The sequence below is a fragment of the Erinaceus europaeus genome, chromosome 7 (assembly GCF_950295315.1).
Source record: "Erinaceus europaeus chromosome 7, mEriEur2.1, whole genome shotgun sequence".
NCBI lineage: Eukaryota > Metazoa > Chordata > Mammalia > Eulipotyphla > Erinaceidae > Erinaceus > Erinaceus europaeus.
Window position 1 is genome coordinate 53,697,592 of NC_080168.1, and position 25,394 is coordinate 53,722,985.

Consider the following 25,394-nt stretch of genomic DNA (forward strand, 5'->3'; position numbering starts at 1 on the left):
ATATATATTTAAAACAAAACCTAATAAAATGGAAAATTATCAAATCATTTAGCCCAACTCCAAATAATGATCCTATATTCCTCCTACAAACCATCTGTAATCTTCAGCTTCCTACCTAAAGTGAGATATTCATTCTAGTCTCCTACTTTTGCCTTATTAAACTATAAGCCAGCCCTCCTTATGTAACTAATGCACACATGAGCATCATAGTAAAGAGAGCTATCATCTGACTTGATTACAAACACTGACATCAAATGGGATAGATTCTTGACAAAACCTAAAATATCATTAGCTCTACAGAGAGTGTATGTTTATTTAGAGATAACATTGGCTATAAAGAGATAGAAGATGAGTTTGGGGAAAAAGAAACTTTTGAAGCCAAACATTGCCCCTGTTTTTAGTGGTGTTTTTGCCTGGCACTTTTCCAACAGGATCACTTCAGCCTTGGTTCCTTCTCTCTAAAATGACAATACCTCCCTCACTGAACTTTCCTGGAAAGAAGTAAAAGGGATAATAGATGTCAGGAACTGGACACAGAGGAGGCTTCCCATAAATACGAGGTGATCACCAGGTGAATCCTCCCACTCCTTGGTGAGAGGTTACTCACACAAAACCTTGTGACCTGGACTTGATCTTGTGTCCATTTCTCATCAGATAATTCTTCATGTTCTGTCTGCCATCTTTTTCTTTTTTATCATTATCCCAGGACTGGTTATAAAATGTTTCATTTAGCATTGTCAGTTGACTCAGCTCTTAGGTACTGTAACTTTATTTTAGTAGCTTATAAACTTTTATTGTCGTAATTCACATTTACGCCATTTTTCATCTGACACTTCTAGTAGCTGATTGAAATCAGGAACATCCTTGCAAAAGGAGACAAAGTGGAGACATTAGGTCTAGAATTTGATTTCTAAAGCTTCTCCAGGTCTTAGTCTGGGTGAACAGAAAGGTTAACAGCATGAGTTAAAAAAATAAAATAAAGCTACATAGTGTCTTGGGTATCACCAAGTGCTACTTACTAATGCTTACAATGAACCACAGTTATATATTTTGATACTGTAACCAGTTAGCTATCATTGTTGGATTTATGATATAGAACATCCACAATATATTTGGCACTATTCTGAATTACCCTTTAGATTATTCCCTTTCTCCCTTCTTTCCCCCGCCCCTCTCCTCTTTCCTCCTTTCCTTCTTTTACTTTACTGGGAGGCGGTGTAATGGATTCCAGTATAGTTGTTGGCACATGGGATATATATATATATATATATATATATATATATATATATATATATGTAATTGCCTCCAGAGTTATTGCTGAGGCTCAGTGCTATGCTCTACAAATCTACCACTCCTGGTTGTCTTACCCTGTCCTCTAATTTTTATTAGGTAGGACAGAAAAAAATTGAGAGAGGAGAGATAGAGGAAGAGAAAGATAGACACCTGGAGATTTGCCTCACCACTTGTGAAGCAGCTCCACTACAGGTGGGGAACAAGGGCTTGAACCCCGGTCCTTGTGGTTGGTAAAGTGTGCTTAACTGGCGTTCCACTGCCTGGCTAGCACCCCATGGGTACACTTTATCATCCCCCCATGATAGGTATTTGTAAAGCACTCTTATCCACAATTTAGGTCCTTTTACACCATCATGCACCAGGACCCCATAGCTCCCCCTACTCTCTCTAAAATATATAAATGAAGGTAACAATGGATTATATTATTTTGCCATCACATCGGCAAAGTGCTAAATATATTATTATCATCAAGATTGAAATGATCACATTGAGTGGCTATCCTGTCACACTGGTAGTATAATTGATGCTGTCTTTTAGAAAGGAAAATTTCTTCTCACTGTTCTTTAATATATTTGTCCTTACTGAAGGAGTAATTCCATTTCTAGGATTCTAAATCAACAATGAGTTTTCAGTTTAGGCAAGAGAGTCTGAGAGGTGGCTTAAGTGTAAATTGCACACCTTGCATAATTGAGACCTTAGGTTTGATCCCCAGGACCAAATTGGAAAAAAAAAAAAGATAAAGTAAAACATTATAAAGGACAGAGCAGTATTTTCATTTCTTATAAAAACCTTATGCAAAGAATGTTCATCATAGTAACATTTATGGCACAAGAAAATTGGAAATAACATAAATATCCCTTAAGAAGGGAACAGTAGGTTTAGCTGATCTATGCATCTGTCAAAAGGTTTTTTGTTTTTGTTTTTTGCTCCTGGCCTTTTTTTTTCCCCCCCAATTTTATAGGACAGGACAGACAGAAATTGAGAGGGGAGGAGACAGATACAGAGGGAGAGAGAAAGATAGACACCTACTTCTCTCATGAAGTGTTCCCCCTGCAGGTGGAAAGCCGGGTGCTTGAACTCAAATCCTTCCGCGGGTCCTTGCACTTAGTACCATGTGCACTTAACTGGGTGTGCCACCACCTGGCCTCCAGAGTCTTTCTTCTCCCTAGGAATCCTTCTCTAGTGATGGTCTTAACAAGCTATCAAGATGCTTTTTTATTTTCCCAGGGTCAGTTCAAACTGAAAGATTCTTATTTGTATGCAATGAAATATACCATACATTTATTTAAACTTAGTTTCCTTTTTGGGGGGGTGGGAGGGGTTTTAAATGACATGAGAATAGCTCCTGATATATTTGAGGAAGGAAAAAATAAAGTAGGTAGTGATTATAAATTTGTCTATTGAACTTTCAGCAAGATTTATTCAGGCTTTAATTTTATTTAAAATCTGTATATAGGGAATTGTAATATCTAAATGCAGACAAATAAAGGATATGTTTAAAACCAATTTTATTTAACTTTCTTTTCTTTTTTCTTTCCTTCTCCTATTTCTTTTTATTGAGACGATTAATGGTTTACAGAGTATTCGTTGACATGTGAGTACAATTTTCATTATGTACCAGGACCCCCCAAATTCTCTTTCATCCCTCCCCCTCCCCCACACTCTTTCCCCAGAATCTTTTGCTTTGATTCAGTGAACCATGTCTAGTGCATATTTCACTGTGTGTTCCCCTCCCTGTCCCCACATCTCACTTAGAAGTGAGATCATTCGACATTTGTCCTTCTTTTTTTGGCTTATCTCATGTAACATGATGTCTTCAAGTTCCATCCATGATGATGCAATGGAGATGGCTTCATCACTTTTAACAGCTTAATGGTATTTCATTGTGTATATAGACCACAGTTTTTTTAGTTAACCATCTGATGTTGTACATCTAGGTTGCTTCCAGCTGCTGATGATTGCCGGTCTTGCTGTTATGAACATAGATCACTTCTGATAGATGTTTTAGTTTCCTTTGGGTAAATCCCCAGGAGAAGAATTTCTGGGTCATAGGATAGATCAATTTCTAGTATCCTGAGAACTCTCTAGACTGATTTCCACAATGGTTGGACCATTTTATACTCCCACCAGCAAAGCAGAAGTGTCTCCTTATCCCAACATCCTCTCCAACATTTGATGTTTGTATCCTTTCTGCTATATGACATTCACATAGGTATAAAGTGCTATCTCAATATTTTTATTTGAATTTCTCTGATGATCAGTGACTTTGAGTACCTTCTCACATATCTATATATCTTCCTTGGTGAAATTTCTGTCCATGTCTTGGCTCCCTCCCTTCCTCCCTTCCTTCCTTCCTTCCTTCCTTCCTTCCTTCCTTCCTTCCTTCCTTCCTTCCTTTCTTCCTTCCTTCCTTTTTTAGTGATTTAATATTGATTTGCAAAATTACAAGATAACAGGTATATAACCCCCACCAGAGTTCTGGAGCCCTGGTCTCTTTACTGTAAGCTGCAGCAGTTCTCCCAAGATTGCAGATATAGGTTAACTATCATTTCTACAGTTCTCTGTTTGTATGTGTATATATTTGCCCATTTTTTTAAGGTCCCATCTTCTCTTCCTTTCCAAGTCACACATTTATCTATTATTACATCAAATGTGCCTCCCTTTTTCCTCCTTTCTCTCCTATTCCCAATGGAGTTGAGCGCCTCCAAACAGAAAATCTTAGAAGGAAATTGATTTAAACAATAGTTGCTATAATCTTTTCTTTTTTTTTAATATTTATTTTCCCTTTTGTCGCCTTTGTTTTTTATTGTTGTAGTTATTATTGTTGGTGTTATTGATGATGTCATTGTTAGATAGGACAGAGAGAAGTGGAGAGAGGAGGGGAAGAGAAAGATAGACACCTGCAGACCTGCTTCACCACTTGTGAAGTGACTCCCCTGCAGCTGGGGAGCTGAGGGCTGGAACCGGGATCCTTAGGCCGGTCCTTGTGCTTCGGATCACGTGCGCTTAACCTGTTGCGCTACTGCCCGACTCCCACTATATCTTTTCAAAGCCTTTCCTCTGTTATAGTTTGGATATATTTCAACACATATTACCCATATGTTCTTTTATTATTACAATGTTATTTTTAAACTACTTCATTAAACTTACTTTTGCAAACATTTGACTTTTGAAAGTCAGGTCTGATTTATTATACAATAAAGTAAGGGTGTTTTCCTACCACCATTCTCCAGTAATTGAATCATTATAACTTGGAAGTTATGTGCTATTTATAAAACTGTCCTAGGTTATTATTTTGGAAACCATGATATCCCAAGTAACTATAACCAGTCATTTCTGAACTAAAGATTCACTCGCTTCAGTGATATGTCACTGCATTCCCCAATGAAATCCTAGATCTGAAGTATACAAGACACTATTTTAAGTGCTACAGTATATTGGTTTTTATTTGAGGTAAATTTTTGCAGTCTCTTTTTGAAAGAAGATGCAGTTTTCCCCCTTCTTACTAATTACAGCTTTAGTTTTGAATGTAATGAACTTTTGAAAATCTTAAATATGCCTTTAAAGAGTTCTTCAAGGAGTTGTCCACCATGACTGCCTTCAACTTTTTTTTTTTAAACAGATAGTTTTAAAGATTAAATATAAATAAAATAAATACAAATCACTTAAACATTAAGGAATGCAGGGAGAGCATTAAACTTATATGTCTGAGGTTCCTTTTCTTTTTTTTTATTTTTATTTTTATTTTTTTGTTATTATTATTATTATTTTTTATTTTTTTATTTAAGAAAGGATTAATTAACAAAACCATAGGGTAGGAGGGGTACAACTCCACACAATTCCCACCACCCAATCTCCATATCCCACCCCCTCCCCTGATAGCTTTCCCATTCTCTAGCCCTCTGGGAGCATGGACCCAGGGTCATTGTGGGTTGCAGAAGGTAGAAGGTCTGGCTTCTGTAATTGCTTCCCCGCTGAACATAGGCGTTGACTGGTCGGTCCATACTCCCAGTCTGCCTCTCTCTTTCCCTAGTAGGGTGGGTCTCTGGGGAAGCTGAGCTCCAGGACATATCAGTGGGGTCTTCAATCCAGGGAAATCTGGCCGGCAGACTTTATTTGTTATTTTGTAATGCTGATTTAGCCAATGTCCAAGATTGTTGAGACAAAAGTGAAATGAATTTTCTACTTTACTTTGGACACAACTTCTCACTTATGTACCTTTTTGTTTGGGGACAAAGAAAGTATGCAATTAAAAGGAGGTAATTTTTAAAATATTTTATTTATTTTTTTACTGGATAGAAACAGAGACATCAAAGAGGGAGGAGGAAGTAGAGAGGGAGAGAAAGAGACATCTGCAGCACTGCTCTACTGCTCATGGACGTTTCCCCTTGCAGGTGGGGACCAGAGCCTTGAATCTGGGTTCTTGTGCATAGTAACATGTGTGCTTAAGCAAGTGTGTTACCACCCAACCCTCAGGTAATAGTTTTTTCTCCAGGGTGAGCATACTTCTGGGCCATAGGAAGTAAACCTGGTACAGTACAAAGAGCTTTCAAGTCAGGAATCCAGCCTCACTGTATGACTTGGACAACTTACTTAATTTTCTGAATTTTTTTTCTTCTTGTGTATGATGGGACCACAGATATCTAACCTCGAAAGAACTGTGGATATTTCGTGTTGTTTTTTTCTTTGTGAAATGCATATAGCAAAGACTGCATATAATTGACACTTAACAAATTGACACTAATTGACCTTCCCCCTCCTGTTTTCACTAACCTGATTTAAATGCTTCATTTTCGATTCATAGCTCTTCTACCTGAGTTAATTTTTAAAACACACTAATTTTCATTATACCTGAAGGAAATGATACCTAACAACTGTATTATAACTTTGACTTATCATTTTTAAAATATTTTATTTATTTTATTTTTGAGAGAGATGCAAAGAGAGAGACACACAAAGAGAAACACCAGAGCAGCTGCTCAGCTCTGGCTTATGGTGGTGAGGGGGGGCTGAATTTGGGACTTAGGAGCCTCTGGCATGGCATGAAAGTCTGTTTGCATAACCATTATGCTATCTTCCCTGCCCCCACCCCGCGCCGTTTTTTTCTTGCCTCCAGGGTTATCGCTGGTGCCTGCACTATGAATCCACTGCTCCTGGAGGCCATTTTTCCCATTTTGTTAGTCTTGTTGTTGTTCATATTTTCATTGCTTTTGTTGTTAGATAGGAGAGAGAGAAATCGAGAGAGGAGAGGAGACAGGAGACAGGGGGAGAAGTAGAGAGGGGGAGAGAAAGACAGACACCTGCAGACCTGCTTCACCCCATAAGGTGACCCCCTGCAGGGAGCCAGGGACTCAAACCAGCATCCTTATGCTGGTTCTTGTGCTTTGTGCCATGTGCACTTAACACCCTACGCTACTGTTTGACCCCTTCTCCCTTTTTTGAACATGTATCTAATGAAAGCTCAAATCATTGTTATCTTCAACTTACAGAATAGGAAACAGAAGCATAGAGAGGCTGAACTGTTTGCCTAAAGTCATGTGACAGAGACAGAATAAACACTTGTTGGGAGAATAGATGAACTGAAATTGGTCCTACATCTCACGTACTCAGTACTTTTGCTCTCCTTCACAGAGCCTGCATCTGGAATTTAATTTGCATTTTCCGGTTCTTGGGGGTTGTGGATTTAAAAAAAAAAAGCTGAAGTTAGGTTACTGATTCCAGAAAGGGACACTCTGTCTTTCAGGGTTGTAGAGAAATTGCTATGCCATTGTTCACCTGCAGAAACAAGAGGCATGGAGATATTTGGGATAACATGCTTTCTTGTTAGGGTGAGTTTGTTCTCTTGAAGAGCACCAGGAGGTAAAAACCCATCAAGATAGTGTGTTCTCTTGATGATTTCAATGAATGATTATGGAAATGAGTTTTATAAGAGAGGTAATGCTTTGTGATAATAGCCCGATAATGCCATTAGCTATGAACTGTAGTTGTAACAACATTCATCAAATGAATATATCTGATATTAATTTGAGTGTCAACTATTTCTATAAGGTTCTTCTTGTTAATTAAATATCAGCATTGGTATTACTAATTCATTATCTATCCAAAGTTTGCACATAGTAGGAATCCAGCATGTATTTGTGGGTTGAATTCATAAAACAGTTTATTTTTTTTAATTTTTTTTTTTATTTAAGAAAGGATTAATTAACAAAACCATAGGGTAGGAGGGGTACAACTCCACACAATTCCCACCACCCAATCTCCATAACCCACCCCCTCCCCTGATAGCTTTCCCATTCTCTAGCCCTCTGGGAGCATGGACCCAGGGTCATTGAGGGTTGCAGAAGGTAGAAGGTCTGGCTTCTGTAATTGCTTCCCCACTGAACATGGGTGTTGACTGGTCGTTCCATACTCCCAGTCTGCCTCTCTCTTTCCCTAGTAAGGTGGGTCTCTGGGGAAGCTGAGCTCCAGGACACATTGGTGGGGTCTTCAATCCAGGGAAGCCTGGCCAGCATCCTGATGGCATCTGGAACCCGAGTAATGAAGCTGAAGGGTTGTCATTCCACACGTGAAGTCTCTGGACACAGTCTGAGGTGAAGCATGTTGAGGTGGCAATCGTTGCGTTGGTTAGGTTGTGATCGGCGGATGCAATATTATTTGGTATGGATTGGGAGAGGCATACGGGAAAGTGGGCCCTATCCAAGGGTTCCAGGACTGGGGGAAGTAGGGGCTCTACAGTGGAGATGTGAGGTTCCTGCTGTCTTAGGGTTCAAAAAGACAATCGATAGTTAATGCTATCACATTATTTGGTAATTGGGTTAACTTTGAAAAGTCCTTTTGTTATGGTTTGCTGTACAGTATCCAGTATCTTGTATACAGCTGTGCTATTGGATGCTTCTAATCTACTTGGTCTAGCTTTTGAGAGAGTCCGCACATCAAATACACAGCCTATATATTAAAAAGATTCAGTTTGTGTTTTGAAAAACTTTGAGACATACAATTGATTTTCCCCCTCATATTAATTAACTACTGATTTATATGTCTACATTTTGCTAGGAGTGTACATAAAAACCATTCCTACCACCAAAAGACAGTGACCCATCCCTCCCACCCACTCCCAACCCCCACTGTCCCAGGAAGCTGCATTTCTACCCCTCACCACAGGGTTTTTACTTTGGTGCCCTACTTACAATTTGATTAGGTCCTGCTTTTAGTTTCCCTTTCAGATCATCTTAGTCAACTTCTGTTGATGAGTGGGATCATCCCATACTCATCTTTATCTTTCTGACTTAGCTCACTTAACGTAATTCCTTCTAGCTCTGTCCAAGATGGGTCAGAGAAGGTGGGTTCATTGTTCTTGGTAGCTGCATACATAAAACAGTTTCTAAGTGAGCTCTTTAAAATAGTGAAATGTTGAATTTTTATTAACTTCACAACTGTAGGAGAAATGGATTTTTTTTTTTTTTTTTTGCCCCATATCTGCCTGTTTGGACAGTTTCTTCTCTCATTTGTACCTCCAACTAGTTACTGCTATAGACTTAACTAATTTCAGATTTTGAGAAAAAACCCTTTTGCATACATTGCATATTTGAAGCTGGTAAGATTCACCCCAAATTACACTGATAGATTTTTCTCTCTTTCTTCCTTTCTGTGCCCTATGGCTATTAGACCTCTCCCCCAATCTTAATGAGGCATTAGTCATTTACAGTAGGGTTACTAGCATATGGGCACATCAATATCCCAAGACCCTTATCATACCTTCCCAAAGCCTTCCTCCTTAGAATGCTCCCTGTCTAGTCCAAAGTTCCATTTGTGTTTTCCTTTTCTGGTTTCCTTCTTTCTTAAGTTCTGCCTATACATGAGATCATCTGGGATTCACCCTTCTCTTTTTCACTGATCTCACTCAACATAATACCTCCAAGTTCCATCCAAGATGAGGCAAAGAAGATGACTTCATCATTGTTAACAGCTGAGTAGTATCCCATTGTGTATATATGCCACAACTTTCTCAGCCACTCAGCTGTCCTTGGACTTCTGGGATGTTTCCAAGACTTGTTATTATAAAATGTGCTGTTATGAATATATCTATACATAGATCTCTTTGAATGGATGTGTTTATTTCCTTTGAGTATATCATCAGGAGAGACATTGATAAGTCATGGAGTAGATGCATTTCTAGTGTTCTTAAAAGTCTCCGAATTGTTTTCCACAGGGGTTGGACCAATTTGCATACTAGAAGGATTCCTTTTTCTCTACATTTCTTGTTACTCTCCTTTCTAATTAATGTATGACATTGTCACAGGTGTAAAGAGGTATCTTATTCTTGTCTTTATTGGCATTTCTCTGACACTCAGTGACTTTGAGCATTTTTTTCTTATGTCTGTTGGCCTTTTGGATCTCTTCTTTGGTGAAGATTCTGCCTATATCATGCTCTATTTTTAAAAATTTCTTTATTGGGGAATTAATGTTTTATATTCAACAGTAAATACAATAGATTGTACATGCATACCATTTCCCAGTTTTCCATATAGCAATACAACCCCCACTAGGTCCTCTGTCATCCTTTTTGAAGCTATATTCTCCCCCTCACCCACCCCAGTCTTTTATTTTGGTGCAATATGACAATTCCAGTTCAGGTTCTAATTGTGCTTTCTTTTCTGATCTTGTTTTTCAACTTCTGCTTGAGAGTGAGATCATCCCATATTCATCCTTCTGTTTCTCACTTATTTCATTTAACATGATTTTTTCAAGGTCCATCCAAGATCGGCTGAAAACGGTGAAGTCACCGTTTTTAATAGCTGAGTAGCATTCTATTGTGTATATATACTACAACTTGCTCAGCCACTCATCTGTTGTTGGACACCTGGGTTGCTTCCAGGTTTTGGCTATTACAAATTGTGCTGCTAAGAACATATGGGTACACATATCTTTTTGGATGGGTGTGTTGAGTTCCATAGGATATATCCTCAGGAAAGGAATTGCAGGATCATAGGGTAGGTCCATTTCTAGCCTTCTGAGAGTACTCTAGACTGTTCTTCACAGAAGTTGGAACAATTGACATTCCCACTAGCAGTGCAGGAGGGTTCCTTTGACCCCACAACCTCTCCAGCACTTACTGCTGTTCCCTTTTCTGATGTATGACATTCTTACAGGAGTGAAGTGGTATCTCACTGTTGTCTTTATTTGCATTTCTCTGACAATCAGAGACTTGGAGCATTTTTTCATGTGTTTCTCAGCCTTTTGGATCTCTTCTGTAGTGAATATTCTGTCCATGTCCTCTCCACATTTTTAGATGGGGTCATTTGTTTTTTTGTGGTTGAGTTTGGCAAGCTCTTTATATATTTTGGTTGCTAGCCTCTTGTCTGATGTATGGCATGTAAAAATTTTCTCCCATTCTATGAGAAGTCTCTTGGTTTGGGTAGTGGTTTATTTTGCTGTTTAGAAGCTTTTTAATTTGAGTTAGTCCCAGAGGTTTATGCTTGCCTTAGTCTTCTTTGTAATTGATTCATTTCATTGACGATGTCTTTAAAATTTATGCAGAAAAGAGTTCTGCCAATATTTTCCTCTAAGTATCTGATAGTTTCTGGTCTAACATTCAAGTCCTTGATCCACTTGGAATTTACCTTTGTATTTGGTGAAATATAGTGGTTCAGTTTCATTCTTCTGCATGTTTCAACCCATTTTTTCCAACATCATTTGTTGAAGAGACTCTGCTTTCCCCGTTTAGTAGTCTGGGCACCTTTGTCAAGGATTAGATATCCATAGGTGTGGGGCTTACTTCTGGGCTTTCAATTCTATTCCACTGGTCAGTGTGTCTATTCATGTTCTAGTACCAAGCAATTTTGATGACAACGACCCTATTATACAATTTGAGATCTAGGAATGTGATGCCTCCAGTTGTGTTCTTTCTTCTCAAGATTGTTTTGGCAATTCTTGGTCTTTTCTTGTTCCAGATAAACAATTGTAGCATTTATTCTATTCTCCTAAAAAGTGTGGTTGGGATCTTGATGAGGATAGCATTAAATTTGTAGATGGCTCTGGGTAGTATATTCATTTTGATGATGTTAATTCTACCAACCCATGAACATGGGATGTCTTTCCACTTCTTTGTGTCTTTTTCAATTTCCTTGAGTATTGACTTATAATTTTCAGTATAAAAGTCTTTCACTTCTTTGGTTAGGTTTACTCATAGATGTTTTATTGTTTTAGTTGCTATAGTAAAAGGAATTGATTTCTGGATTTCAATTTCTTCTAGCTTAGTGTTTGCATAGAGGATGCCACTGACTTTTGAATGTTAATTTTGTAGCCTGACACCTTACTGTATTTCCTGATGATTTCCAAAAGCTTCTTGCTGGATTCCTTAGGTTGTTGTGTGTATACTATTATGTCATCTGCAAATAGGGAGAGTTTGACTTCTTCTCTTCCAGTCTGTATCCCTTTAATTCCTTGCTCCTGCCTGATTGCTATGGCAAGAACTTCCCATACTCCTAAGCTGAATATGGGACCCAGACCAAATCATATCGATGCGGTTTACACTCAACAATATTTGTACCCCTTTCCCATATTAGGGAGCTATCTCTTCCCTGATCCAGCTTTCTGTTCCTTTTCCAGCCATGACATCATCTCCCTAGACAATAACTTGGATCCACCTGCATATCAGCTGTCAGGCTCAGGGAAAAAGAAACAAACTATTATAGCCACAGGCCCTTTGGAATATAACTAAAATATGCCTACTACAAAATGGAGGAACCCCAACTGTTCATCTGCACTATTCCAGCCTTTAGGTCCGTGATTGTTCAACAATGTGTTTGGCTTTGTATGTTAACACTCTTTTCAGCCACCAGGTTCCAGATGCTAGCATGATGCCGACCAGACTTCCTTGGGCAGACGACCCCACCAATGTGTCCTGGAGTTCCACTTCCCCAGAATCCCACTCTATTAAGGAAAGAGAGAGGCAAACTAGGAGTATGAATAGACCTGTCAATGCCCATGTTTAGCAGGGAAGCAGTTACAGAAGCCAGACCTTCCACCTTCTGGATCCCACAATGACCTTGGGTCCATACTCCCAGAGAGATAAAGAACAAGAAAGCTATCAGGGGAGGGGATGTGATATGTAGATGTGGTGGTGGGAACTGTGTGTAATTGTACTCCTCCTATGCTATGGTTTTGTCAATGTTTCCTTTTTAAAAATAAAAAAAAAAATAATGAAAGAACTTCCAATACTATGTTGAATAATATTGGTGATAGTGGGCAGCCCTGTCTAGTACCTTATCTGAGGGGAAATGCTTCCAGTTTTTCACCATTGAGTATGATGTTTGCTATAGGTTTGCTATATATAAACTCCACTATCTTGAGGAATTTTCCATCTATTCCAATTTTTTGTAGTGTTTTGAGCTGGGGGCTCAAACCGGGATCCTTACACCAGTCCATGTGCACTTAACCTGCTGAGCTACCGCCTGGCCCCCTCTCTTCTTAATGCTTCTACTGGGTGATTACATCAGCTTTTATGGATTTAAATGCTAGGTTTTTGTTTGTTTGTTTGTGCTAGAGGTTCTCATGTTTTTCTAGCTTGCATCTTTTTTTTTTTCCATGCTCTAGTATTTCTATTTGAATGTGTCAGAGGTATGCCAGACCTAATGTGCTAGAAAAAAAAAATGGGTGACAGGTTTGCTACAAGTTGAACATCTCTGCATTACCCTTTACTTAATGCTAATTTTACTTTGCGTCCCATGGTGTAACATAAGTGTGCTCAGTACATAAGCACACGTGTGTTAGGTTGTCAGAAAAGTCATCATGCATTTTGGGGTAGAAAAAACATAGGAAAAATATACCATGACTTTTCCAACAACCCAATATTTATTAAAAAATAATGTAGTCTTACTTTGTTTCCTGGGGCTCACAAATGGAGGATTTGATTGCAACTGCTTAAAAAATAAACACCTTAAAAAAAAAAGACAAACTCTTGTAATTATAAATATATCTTCTAGAGTTTTTTTCCACCATTTAGTAAAAAAAAAAAAAAAAAATTGCCCACCCATTGTTCCTGGCTGGATCTCAGGTGCTTCCTTATATCATTCACCTTTTTTCTATCACACTGTGCCCAAACTTCTGTCAAAACCATCACTATACATTGTTGGTTATGCTTCTAAAATCAAATTTACATTCATTCATTTCTCTCCATCTTCCTGTCTCCTTTCTAGTTCAGCATTGTCTTACACTGAACTACTTCTGTTGTACCCTTTCTGCCTCTCAAACCATTCTTTTTCCCACCTGAATTATGCTTGATCCAGTTCTCTTAAACTGTTAGTAGATCTTGGGAGTCGGGCTGTAGTGCAGCAGGTTAAGTGCAGGTGGTGCAAAGCTCAAGGACCAGTGTAAGAATCCCGGTTCAAGCCCCCGGCTCCCCACCCGCAGGCGAGTCACTTCACAGGCAGTGAAGCAGGTCTGCAGGTGTCTATCTTTCTCTCCCCCCTCTGTCTTTCTCTCCTCTCTCCATTTCTCTCTGTTTTATCCAATGACAACAACAATAACAATAATAATACGATAATAACTACAACAATAAAACAACAAGGGCAACAAAAAGGAAAAAAATAAATACTTAAAAAAATTATAAAAAACTATTGTTAGTAGATCTTAAAGCATATGTTGCTCTGATGCCTTTAGGATTTCCTACTATAGTCAAGATTTTAGAAAATTCCCTTCATGCCAAACATCTTCATGAATCTGTCTCACCCCTCAACTTGGCTTTAGTCAAGTCTCTCCTTTGCTGAATGTTTTCAGCTTACTGATCTTTTCCAAGTTCACTTCGATTTACCTAGTGAAAATTCTAGGTCTCGGTTTATGTACTCTCTATGAGAAATACCTTGCTTTGATGTGTAGCAAACCCAGGCATGTTAGTGTGAACTTTGATTTACAAATTTGCCCTGCAGAGGAAGCTCTACTCATGATGTAGGTTTAAGAGACCAGGGGCGGGCGGTAGCGCAGCCGGTTAATCGCACATGGTACAAAGTGCAAGGACTGGTGTAAGCATCCCAGTTTGAGCCCCTGGCTCCCCACCTGCGGGGGAGTCGCTTCAGAGATGGTGAAGCAGGTCTGCAGGTAGAGAGAGAGAGAGAGAGAGAGAGAGACCTGCATCCCTGCTTCACCACTTGTGAAGCTTTCCCACTGAAGGTGGGGACAAGCAGCTTGAACCTGGGTCCTTGTGCACTGATAATGTGAGCACTTAACCAAATGTACCATTGCCTGGCCCCGAGACACACTCTTATTAAGAATTGTTAAAAGGGGAGTCCAGTGGTCTCACAGCGGGTTAAGCACATGTGGCACAAAGCGCAAGGACAAGCCTAAGCATCCTGGTTCGAGCCCCTGGCTCCCCACCTGCAGGGGGCATCGCTTCACAAGTGGTGAGGCAGGTCTGCAGGTGTCTATCTTTCTCTCCCCCTTATGTCTTCCCTTTCTCTCTCCATTTCTCTCTGTTCTATCCAACAACAATGACAACAATAATAACTACAACAATGAAAAACAACAAGGGCAACAAAAGGGAATAAATAAATAAATAAATATTAATAAAAGAATTGTTAAAGGGGGAGCCAGGTGGTAACGCAGGTGGTTAAGTGCACATGGTACAAAGCACAGGGACTGGGGAAAGGATTCTGGTTCAAGCCCCCAGCTCCCCATCTGCAGGGGGTCATTACACAAGCGGTGAGGCAGGTCTGCAGGTATTTATCTTTCTCTCCCTCTCTCTGTCTTCCCCTCCTCTCTTGATCTTTGTTCTATCTGGCAACAACAATAGCAATAATAATAATAATAACAACAATAAACAACAAGGGCAACAAAAGGAAAAAATGGCCTCCAGGAGCAGTGGATTCATAGTGTAGGCACCAAGCCCCAGCAATAACCATGGAGGCAAAAAAAAAAAAAAAGAAAAGAAAAAGAAAAGAAAAAGAAAGAAAGAAAGAAAGAAAGAAAAAAAGAAAGAAAGAAAGAAAAGAAAAGAATTGTTCAAAGCAGTGCACCTGGATACTATAGCCAGGATAATCACAGCCCACTTGGAAAATGTTGAGATGCCACTCAAATTATAATAGCAATACCAAATTTATCTGCTAATTTATGTATTTCCTCGGCTCTTTGTAGAAATTTTGGAAGTCATAGTGATAATCATTTTAGAAAAAGAGACTGAGAAAAGTTTTGGTGACGTGTCCAAGTTTTCACAACTTTTTAAGGGCTAAGCTGGGTTTGAATTCAGGTTTTTCTGATTCAGGTCCTTTTTTTCTTCTTTTATTATCTCTTTGGAGCCAAAAGTAACAGGTAGCTCTTTTCCTAAGTCTAAGAGATAACTCAGGCACCGCCCAGATACAGTTTTCAACCCTAGAACCTCTAACCTTTTCCCAATAGTTTCTGTAAAGTAGAAGATTGAGAATAAAAAGTATTTCTGAGGGAGTTGGGTGGTGACACACCTGGTCAAACGCACATAGTACGAAGCACAAGGGCCCACTCAAGGATCCTGGTTTGAGTCCCTGGCTCCCCACCAGCAGGGGTGGGGTTTGTTTCACAGGTGGTGAAGCAGGTCTGCAGCTGTCTCTCTGCCACTCTCCCTCTCTCTCTCCCCCACCTCTCTCAATTTCTCTCTGTCCTATCCAACAAAATGGCCTCCAGGAGCAGTGGATTTGTACTACAGGTCCTAAGCTCCAGCAATACCCCTGGAGGCAAGATAATTGAATAAATAAAGTGTTTCTGAGCAACTTAACTCCATTGCATGAGGGGACCCTATATAAGGTCTGACCAGACCATGAGTAGGATTTGTTTGTGACAGCTGCTGAATTAATTGCAAAAATGCTGTCTCTAGGCAGGTAAATATAAACCTTGGTCGTGCACATGGCAAAACAGGTGCGCTATCCAGGTAAGCTATTTAAGTGCCCCCAAACAGAACTTTCTAGATGCATTAAGTATTTTCATCTTTCAAGTTTACTGCACCTGAACCTAAAATTCTGTCTCAAGAGCAACTTGGTAATTCCTACTGACATGCCAGTGGCCTCAAATAATCACAGGTATTTAAATAAGATTTTTGAAAGATTCCATTTTAAACTTAAAATGATCTTGATGGGAATTAAACAGCTACCTGCTTTTTTACTCCTTTGCTGAATTTGGAGCAGCAGGGATGACAAGAAGGGTTAGGGTTAGGGTTAGACCTCTTGATTCTGCTCAGTCACCCTTAGACATTTTGCTCTGGCATGTCCATAACTAAGATGTCAGCTCCGCTGAATTCTATTGTGTTATTTTTGTCAAAAGGTAAGTGGAACTTACGAGTGTGAGGAAATTGATCTAGCTGCTAATGGGATAGAGTCGAAATAAGCAGTTTGACTGACTTCTTCATTCTCTCATATTAGCATTGCTACTTTTAGATAAACTATTCCTGAAATGACTCATGTAGGAGGATGGGGTTAGTCTTGTATTTTCTCCTTTAAAGCACTCAGAGTTAGAGATCCCAGAAGGATCAGTTTTCTCACTTGTACTGAAAATGTCACTCTAACAGTTATCTGTCTGCACAGTCAAATTTTAAGAAATCTTTTGAATTTGCCGCATTCACACCACTCTCCATCATGGTGCTAAAAATGACTAATGTGGCTAGGAGACTGGGAGGCTGTGATAGCTGATCATCATCTTTCCCAACCAGACACTAACACTCACACACATGCTCATCTGACATGAATCCTAACAGGTTTCTACAATATCCTAGATGCTAAATGAGATGTGGGGGGCTGCCCAAGCATGGAGCGTCGACTTCATTATAGTCAGTTCTGTCAGAGCATGGGTCTGATTGTGTGTAACTAAGGAGACTGGTCTTGGTTTGTTTTGTTTGTTTCTTTCTTTCTTTCTTTCTTTCTTTCTTTCTTTCTTTCTTTCTTTCTTTCTTTCTTTCTTTTACTTCTCTTTTGTTTTTTAATCAAATGGACTCCTCTTATGTATGCTTTACAGTTTATATTTTAAAATGACCTCCAGCATTATATATTTCAGCTGCAGAGAGGAAGAGAGGATTTTTTTTTTTCCTTTCATCATCTCTTGAGAAAAGTGAAGCGAGGCATTCCCTTCCCTCAATAAGGGACGAGTGCTTTCGAGAGTTAACCCACTGGAGAAGGTATGTCTCTGGTCAAAGGATCACTGTCTTGAGGGAATCTTAGTTAGTCATGACAAACCAGCACAGGGGTCACTAGAATCACATCATCTAAATGAATTTCACTTCCTTTCTTGGTGGATGCTATTTTGATAACTAAAATGGTGTGTTACCAATACAGATATATCCTACTGCAGGAAAAAACAAAACAAAACTGAAAAAGTCTCCTATGATGTCATTCAGGGAGTGATGGAGAAGTGTGTGGGCAGAACAATAGTAATTAGGTGAAGTGGGAGACAATTACATCCAAAAGGATGAATTAGCTGATTGCCATTTTCTTTCAGTGAAGACTCCAGGAATTTTCCATGGGACTCTATTTTGGGTCCTGTCCAATTCAACAATTTTATCAGTTACCTGGAAGAAGGCAAGGAGCTTGCTTACTAAACTTGCAGATGGCAAAATGCTAGTAAAGAAGTGAAGATTAGTCATTCATAGGATGGCAGTATCCAGTCTTAAAATCCTCTGTGGTTTGAAGTGACGTGTTGGCATTTATAAAGGATAAAGATAAGCCCTACATTTAATTGGAAAAAATAGGATAATGCAGAATAATGACACATAAAGGACTTCAGGTTAAAAAAAAAAAGAAAGAAGAAATATGATAAAAATGTGTGTAGGTGAACTGAGAATAATTCCTCCCTTTTCCCCTTCAAGTTTTAGGATTTAGCATAAGGGAAATAACACAACAATATACAAACCTTGCATGCCCAAGGTACCTCAGGTCCCAAGTTCAATACCCAGTACCACCATATGCCAGGATTGAACTGGTCTCCCTCATAAAAGAACATAAATAATTTTTAAAGAAGCTGTTAAAATTATTATTTTTGTTCATTCATCATAATCATGGTGCAACTACTGAAATTATGAATGCAACCCATGTTGGAAATCAGAGGAAGGGAAGGAGGGAGGAGGAGGGAGGGGCAGAGAAAGAAGGAAGAACAAAGGGAGATAAATTAAGGAGTTTGGTGGAATGTACAAATTATTATATAGCTTATCAGAAGTGCTGGCAATTGGGAGAAGAGAAGAATGGACTCTAAATTGTGTCTGCTGTCTCGAGAGGGTAGTCTTCTGAAGAACTTAACCTATGAAGTTTAAGTCTGAGTAAGGCGCTTAAGCATGCATGCAAAAAATTTAGATTTATTTTAAATTTAAAAGATAAACTGATAGCAACATCTGACTTTATAGAAATAGATCTTCTAGAACATGTCAAATGTGTTCTGATTATAGAAATTCATTTGGGGGGCAAATTACAAAGAACAATTTTATTGAATCATGTGAAGAAAACAAACATACTCAACTCCTGAGATGTTCTGGGGTTCAGGCATCAGTAAAAACTCTTCCAGGTTGTTTTATAAAATCCTCATACTTTTTGTTTGTTTGTTTGTTTGCCACTAGGGCTGGTGCTAGAACTTTGTGTCTGCATGGTTCCACTGCTCCCAGAAGACTCCTTCTGTCCTCTCTTTTGGATAGGTAGTCAGAGACAGAGAGGAAGAGAGATACAAAGAGGAAGAGACTGGGCAGTGGTGCACCTGGTTGAGCACATATGTTTCAGTGTACAAGGACTTAGGTTCAAGGCCCCAGTTCCCACCTGCAGGGGGGGAAGTTTCACGAGTAGGGAAGCAGGGCTGCAGGAGTCTCTCTTCTTCTCTATCTCCCTCTTCCCTCTCAACTTCTGTCTCTCTCCAATAAACAAATAAATAATACAACTATATATTTAAAAAAAAAATAGGGAGAGGTACCATACCACTTATTAAACTTCTCCCTTGAATGCTTGTTTCTTGTAGTGATCAGAGGCCCAAACCCAGGTCCTCCTACATGATAACAGGTACTTTATCTACCTAGTGAGACATCTCTAGACCCTCCCAATACCAAAGTTTTATGTTCCTTGCATGCATATACAGAATCTAATCCCCAAAGGCATAATCAGCTTACTATAGTTCACTCATTTCGTTTTGACAGTTTGGATTTGAGCCCTTTGGAAACTGGAACCAGATTTCCCATAATTCTGTGTAGCCTAGGCTCTGGCACATTGTAAAGTTTTCAGTGCACGCTATTGTTTAACATTCTCAGTTAACTAAGGGCAGGGCTTGATCTCTCTTGTTGGCAGTCAATTTGTAGATTGTAGCTTCTAGCTTTTTCTAAAACTTTGCTATACCTGTCACTGAATTTACCACTCTTCATATACCACTAGAAAATTTGTGGGGATTTGAAGATGTTTTTGTTTGTTTGTTTGTTTTTCTCTGCCACAGTGTCCTCAGTGCCTGAAATGGTGGCGCCTGTAACAGAGCAAGCTCTCCAGACATATTTGAATGAACATACAGAAATAAAAGGACGATCTGACTGATAGCTGATTTTCCTGCCATTCAAAAAAATCGGCGAGTTAGATTTGTTTGTTACAAAAGAACAAAAACCACCACTTCCTCTACATTACTTTAAGCATGTACAACTGGAAGCATTTTTGAAAGGAGAGAAGAATAAGCCTATAGTATTTTCCAGAAAACAAGCAAAAGTAACATTTAAAAGTATTTAGGCTATATTAACATCTTAGAGCAAATATAGGGAGAAGTCTGTGAATTTAAAAGACAACCAAAGACAGTGTCATTTTTGATAGCTAATCTTTTTTTTTTTTTTTTTTGGTTATCTTGTCTGATTTACATAGAAGCATATAAAGGAGAAGTATTTTCAATGTTTCCTTATGATTTGGTTTTTCAGATTGGTTGCTTCTCCTCACCAAAATTTCCACGGAGAAAATTTTCCAAGGTAATTTATTATTCAACTCACAGTTTCTCTTTGGTTGCATAGATAAGATTATTGGTGGATCACATGGCAAGAGAGAGAGAGAGAGAGGGAGAGGGAGGGAGAGTCTAGATACCCTCAATGCCCTATACTAGCACAGAACTTAGCTTTCCTGAGGATTATCTCTGCCACCTATGAGGAGGACTTATTGAATGTAGCCTCATTGAAAGACCTAATAAGAATATAATGACCACTTTGTTTTAAAATACACTAAAGAAAGACAGCAGACAGTGTCTCATGAGAAGTGACATCCTGTAATTACCTCCTCCTATCAAAAGGAAAACAATTCCCAGAAATTAATGAATACAGCAAGAGTCTATTTCCTATCTTAATTCTATCTTAATTGCAAAAGTGGATCAATTAAAAAAAAAGGCAACATCGGCAAAGCCCCTCTCTTAAGGCTTCGTTTCCCAATTCCTTCGCCAATATAGAGAAGCATGCCATGAACCTGCTTTTACCTTCTGAGAGGAGATAAACCAACTCGATCAGCAGCGCCTCTGTGAAACAGCCAAATCCACTGAACAGTGTCAACAAATTCATGGAGGTTTCTCTGATGATGCTTGGAACAAATCTGTGTGATATTAAAGAGACTGGGAAGAAAAAGAGAAGACAAGAATTTAGAACACTGCCTCTAAAGTTCTCTTAGAGCTGCTGCTCAAGTTAATGTCTGCTGATCACACCTTGAAGAAAGTTTACAGATGTGTTCAAAATTGGGGTTGGATTTGGGTTGGTCTTTGTTATGTTAGAGTTCCACTAGTTAGTTACATCATGCTGTCACAGTCTACAGATTTCGACAAGGAATAACATCTAGCTCACGATGCCCTCAATCAGCTACAAGAAAACACTGATTCCTTAGTGGTTGAGGGCCCCAGTATCTTCCCCCGAAGTTTGAATGTTCCCAATGAATTTTGAGCAGCTACAATGATTGTTCTCAGTCACAGCGTGACAGTCCACCAGAAAGGTCTGTGACTGTGGGTCTGCACAATGTTCAGACCCTCATTTACAGCTTGAATTTATCATATAAAATTAGTACAGTAGTTAAGAGCTAAGAGCGGGGGACTCAATAGTCATGAGAGATTGTGCTAAAATCCCAGTGCAATCAGAGTAATGCTCATCTGATTTCAGGGAAGTTATACTTTCTAAGCCTCAGTGTCTTCTCTTTAAAATGAGGATGTATCTTTACTCACTTGCAGAGGAAGAAATGTGGCTAGTACTTACTATGATATGTGTAGGATGCTTAGGGTGATGTGACTTGTAGGGTGTGAATCAAGTTAGCTGCTTTTAAATGTGTGCAAGGCACTGTGTAAAAGCCCTTTATATGTATTTGAATGATTTCATTTTATTTTCTTGCCAGAGCTTGGTGCCAGCACAATGAATTCACCACTCCTAGTAGCCATTTCTTCCCTCCTTCCTTCCTTCCTTCCTTCCTTCCTTCCTTCCTTCCTTCCTTCCTTCCTTCCTTCCTCTTTTCCTTTCCCTTCCTTCCTTCCTTCCTTTCTTTTTCTTCTTTGTATTGGATAGGACAAGGAGAAATTGAGAGAAGAGTGAGAAAGAGAGAGGGAGGGAACTGTAGACCTGCTTCACTGATCATAAAGCATCCCCCCCCCTTTAGGTGGGGAGCAGAGTTTGAACCTGGGTCCTTGTACATGGTAATGTGTGTGCTCAATGGAGTGTGCCACCACCTAGCTCAAATTATTCCATTTTAAAGCCAGTATATTAAGTAGTGGTGCTCCCAAATAATTTTCTCACCCTCCCCCCCAAGTCATTGTTGGGGTAACAGAAATAATGGTGGCAAAGGATGAAAGAAAATCATGGAGGGAAACTGTACATTTCAATTAAACTAACTTTTTAATGTGATAAATAGATAGAAATAGGCATATATGATTTTGTACATACCACATTAGCATAACTATATTAAAATATGCATATTAATCTTGGAGATGCATGCTAAGATATTTATGATATTTACATTTGGACATGTTATCTGAGATTTGCTTCAGAATTACACAAAGAAGGCAGAGGGTATGGAAATGAGGATAGAGATGAAAAAAAGTGTGGTTATCACTTAAAAATCATTGAAGTTGGGACATGGATACAGGAGTTTATGATTTTTGTATATGTGTGGTAAAAATCATAAGGAGTCACATTAAATAGCATCAAGGGTTTTAGCTTTGAGTGGTGGAATTCTTGAGTGGTGGATACAAATTTTTTCTTCTCCATAATTTTTTTGGTAAGATATAATTTTTTCTACAAAATTTCATTTAAAAAACCAAAAGTGCCACCTGCGGGGAAGTCGCTTCACAGGCGGTGAAGCAGGTCTGCAGGTGTCTATCTTTCTCTCCCTCTCTGTCTTCCCCTCCTCTCCTCATCTCTCTCTGTCCTATCCAACAACAACGACACCAATAAAAACTACAACAATAAAACAACAAGGGCAACAAAAGAGAATAAATAAATAAATATAAAAAAATAAAAAGATTAAAAAAAACAAAAGTGATAGGGGCCAGGTGCACTGGGTCAAGCACATATAGTACGAAGCACTATGGTGGTGGTGGGTCTCTTTACAGGTGGTGAAGCAGGTCTGCAGGTGTCTGTCTTTCTCTCTCCCTTTCTCTCTCTTCTTTCTCAATTCCTCTCTGTCCTATCCAATAAAATGGGGGAAAAATGGCTACCAGAAGCAGTGGATTCGTAGTGCAGGCACTTTGCCCCAGCAATAACCCTGGACGCAAAAACAAAAATAAACAAAACTGATGATAGGAAACAGGTAATACTGTGGGCTGGTGAGATATCTCACCTGGATAATGTGCTGATTTACCAGGTGTGAGTCCTATCCCCACCCCCCCAGTGACTTCAATGTTGTGATCTCTTTCTCTGTATCTCTCCGTTGAAGGGAAAAAAAGGGGAGAACCTGATATACTGTAAACACAAAGACCTCCTTTTCCTTCTCTATAAGAAGAGAGATTTTATTATCTCTCCCCTCCCCTCCTAGGAGAATCGTACCCAGGCTTATATGCAGTTTGCCTCAGTCAAATGTCTGCATTTGCTCAGCCATGTTAAATGAATTACTAATCCATAAGGTAAGTATAGCCATATCTCTTCCTGCATTCACTGAACATTTCTGTTTGACTTTCTGCCAAGTCCTCTGCAGGTTTTTAGTTATCATCCACTAAAACTTTAAAAAGCCTTTCTCTGTGCTCCAGGGAAAGTACAGGACGCTGGGACTGGGAGTGGGGAGGGTGGGGAAGGGCCTCAGGACGTCTTTCCTGGGTTCCCTTTGCAGGGAGGACAGAGAGCAGAGGCCTGCACCTTAGGAAGGGCTGTGCTAAACAGACACAGAAGGACACATGTACTTACTGAGGATGAAGATAATGATGGTGGTGAATAAAATTCAGTGGGGAAAGGGCTTCAAATATTGGAGGCAAATGAGTACCATGATTCTCTCTGTGCAATGCAAATCACTAGCAAGCACAGAGACCAAAGCCTGCCAGTGTTTTTTTCTTTTTTAGAAAGATGCAAAGGAATATGTGAGGGAAATGCTGGAGAGGGCTTTGGAAAGAAATGATTCACAGTTATACAAAGGACTTGGCTTGTGAACTTTTCTCTCTATAAATATGAGGAAGCAAACAACAGGCAGGAAGACTAAGGAGCTGATTTCTTTCATGGTGAAAAAGCAGACTGTACAAGGCCGTTATTACTCTGCTAGTTAATTATTAATCCCATGCTTTTCTCTTGCTAGAACTTCTGGTGAGGTGTATAATTCATGAGTGCACTTTGCCAGCTCTCTGCCTGCTGGTTAATCTCTCTTTGGTGTCATTTTAGTCCTTTTTTTGAAAGTTTCTGCTCCCCTTTTTCCACTCTTAGGATCTCCATTGGTAGACAAGCTCCTTGCTCATTCTCATCTTAAACTTTTATGATCATCCGTCTGATTTTTTTTTGAGGCTCCAAGGTCCTTCTTATAGCATGTAATAGTAGGGATGTTATGCACAAGTCTGCCACCTAAGAGGTCTCGTTACAGTGTGAAGACATGACAAAACATACCCCGTGGAAGTGCATATGAGAGCTGGTCTCCCTGCCAAGGAGAGCTGACATATGCCTGCCGGTGGTGGCTGCTGAGGGTTTGCATGCACAGCCCGTGTGGACCCTAGAGCCATAACCACCTAGCTAGGGCCTGGTGCTGGGGACTCATCGCTGGAAATATCTTTCATTCTTTTAAAAAATTATTTATTTATTTATTTATTTATTTATTTATTTATTTATTTATTTGTTATTGGATAGAGACAGAGAGAAATTGAGAAATTGAGAGAACGGGAAGAATAGAGAGGAAGAGAGACAGAGAGATGCCTGCAGATCTGTTTCACCGCCTGTGAAGCGACTCCCCTGCAGGTGGGGAGCCGGGGGCTTGGACCGGGATCCTAACTGGTCCTTGCGCTTTGCACCACGTGCACTTAACCCGTTGCGCTACCGTCTGACTCCCATATCTTTCTTTCTTAATGGCTCTTAAGCAGTTCAAATGTGTTTACCGCGTCTTTCGGGAAGTTGTTTTGAAACGTGTAGAGAAGTATTGCAGTTCTCAGAAAATGAAACTTTACCCACTCTCAGATCCTTACCTTTTCCTTATTTCTCAAGGGCTTTAGCTTTGACGTTCACGCTCTCTGGCTCTCTGACTAAACCACTTCATAGTTCTCTTTTGTGGTGTCATCTGCCAAACTTGCCAATGTCGCCTCTGGGTGTCCAGGTCATCTGCCCCTCTTTCACTATCATCCTCTCCAGTTCTACTCCTGCCAAAATTCTTGGCAAAATTTCTGTGTGTGTGGCAGTGGGGCCTCTCACATGTGCAACACCACCATCTGGTGAGTTCCCCAAGCCAACTTTCTCATTATTTTAGAATGAGAGGAAAGACACCACAGTACCGCTCCACCATTCAGACTTCCCCCAACACACACACACACACACACACACACACACACACACACACACACACACACTCAGTTTTACCTATGGTGGAACTAGGGTTTCAGGGTTTGAACTTCAGGGCTCATGCATATCAAGGTGCATGTTCCACTTGGTGCGCTATCTTTCGAACCAATTCTTGACATTTTTTTTTTTGATAGGCTTATAGATTCTCTGTCTAGCTTCCCATTCTTCC

At 39.6% G+C, this 25,394-nt stretch overlaps 1 protein-coding gene across 1 annotated transcript in view; it reads right to left on the reverse strand.

Moving 5' to 3' along the window:
- The window catches only part of SLC15A5 (solute carrier family 15 member 5), a 105,578-nt gene that overhangs the window by 10,204 nt on the left and 69,980 nt on the right, over window positions 1-25,394 (reverse strand). The window contains exon 7 of the mRNA XM_007527623.2: window positions 20,710-20,841. Within this exon, the coding sequence (XP_007527685.2) occupies window positions 20,710-20,841 (132 nt within the window). The remainder of the gene's footprint in view (window positions 1-20,709; window positions 20,842-25,394) is intronic.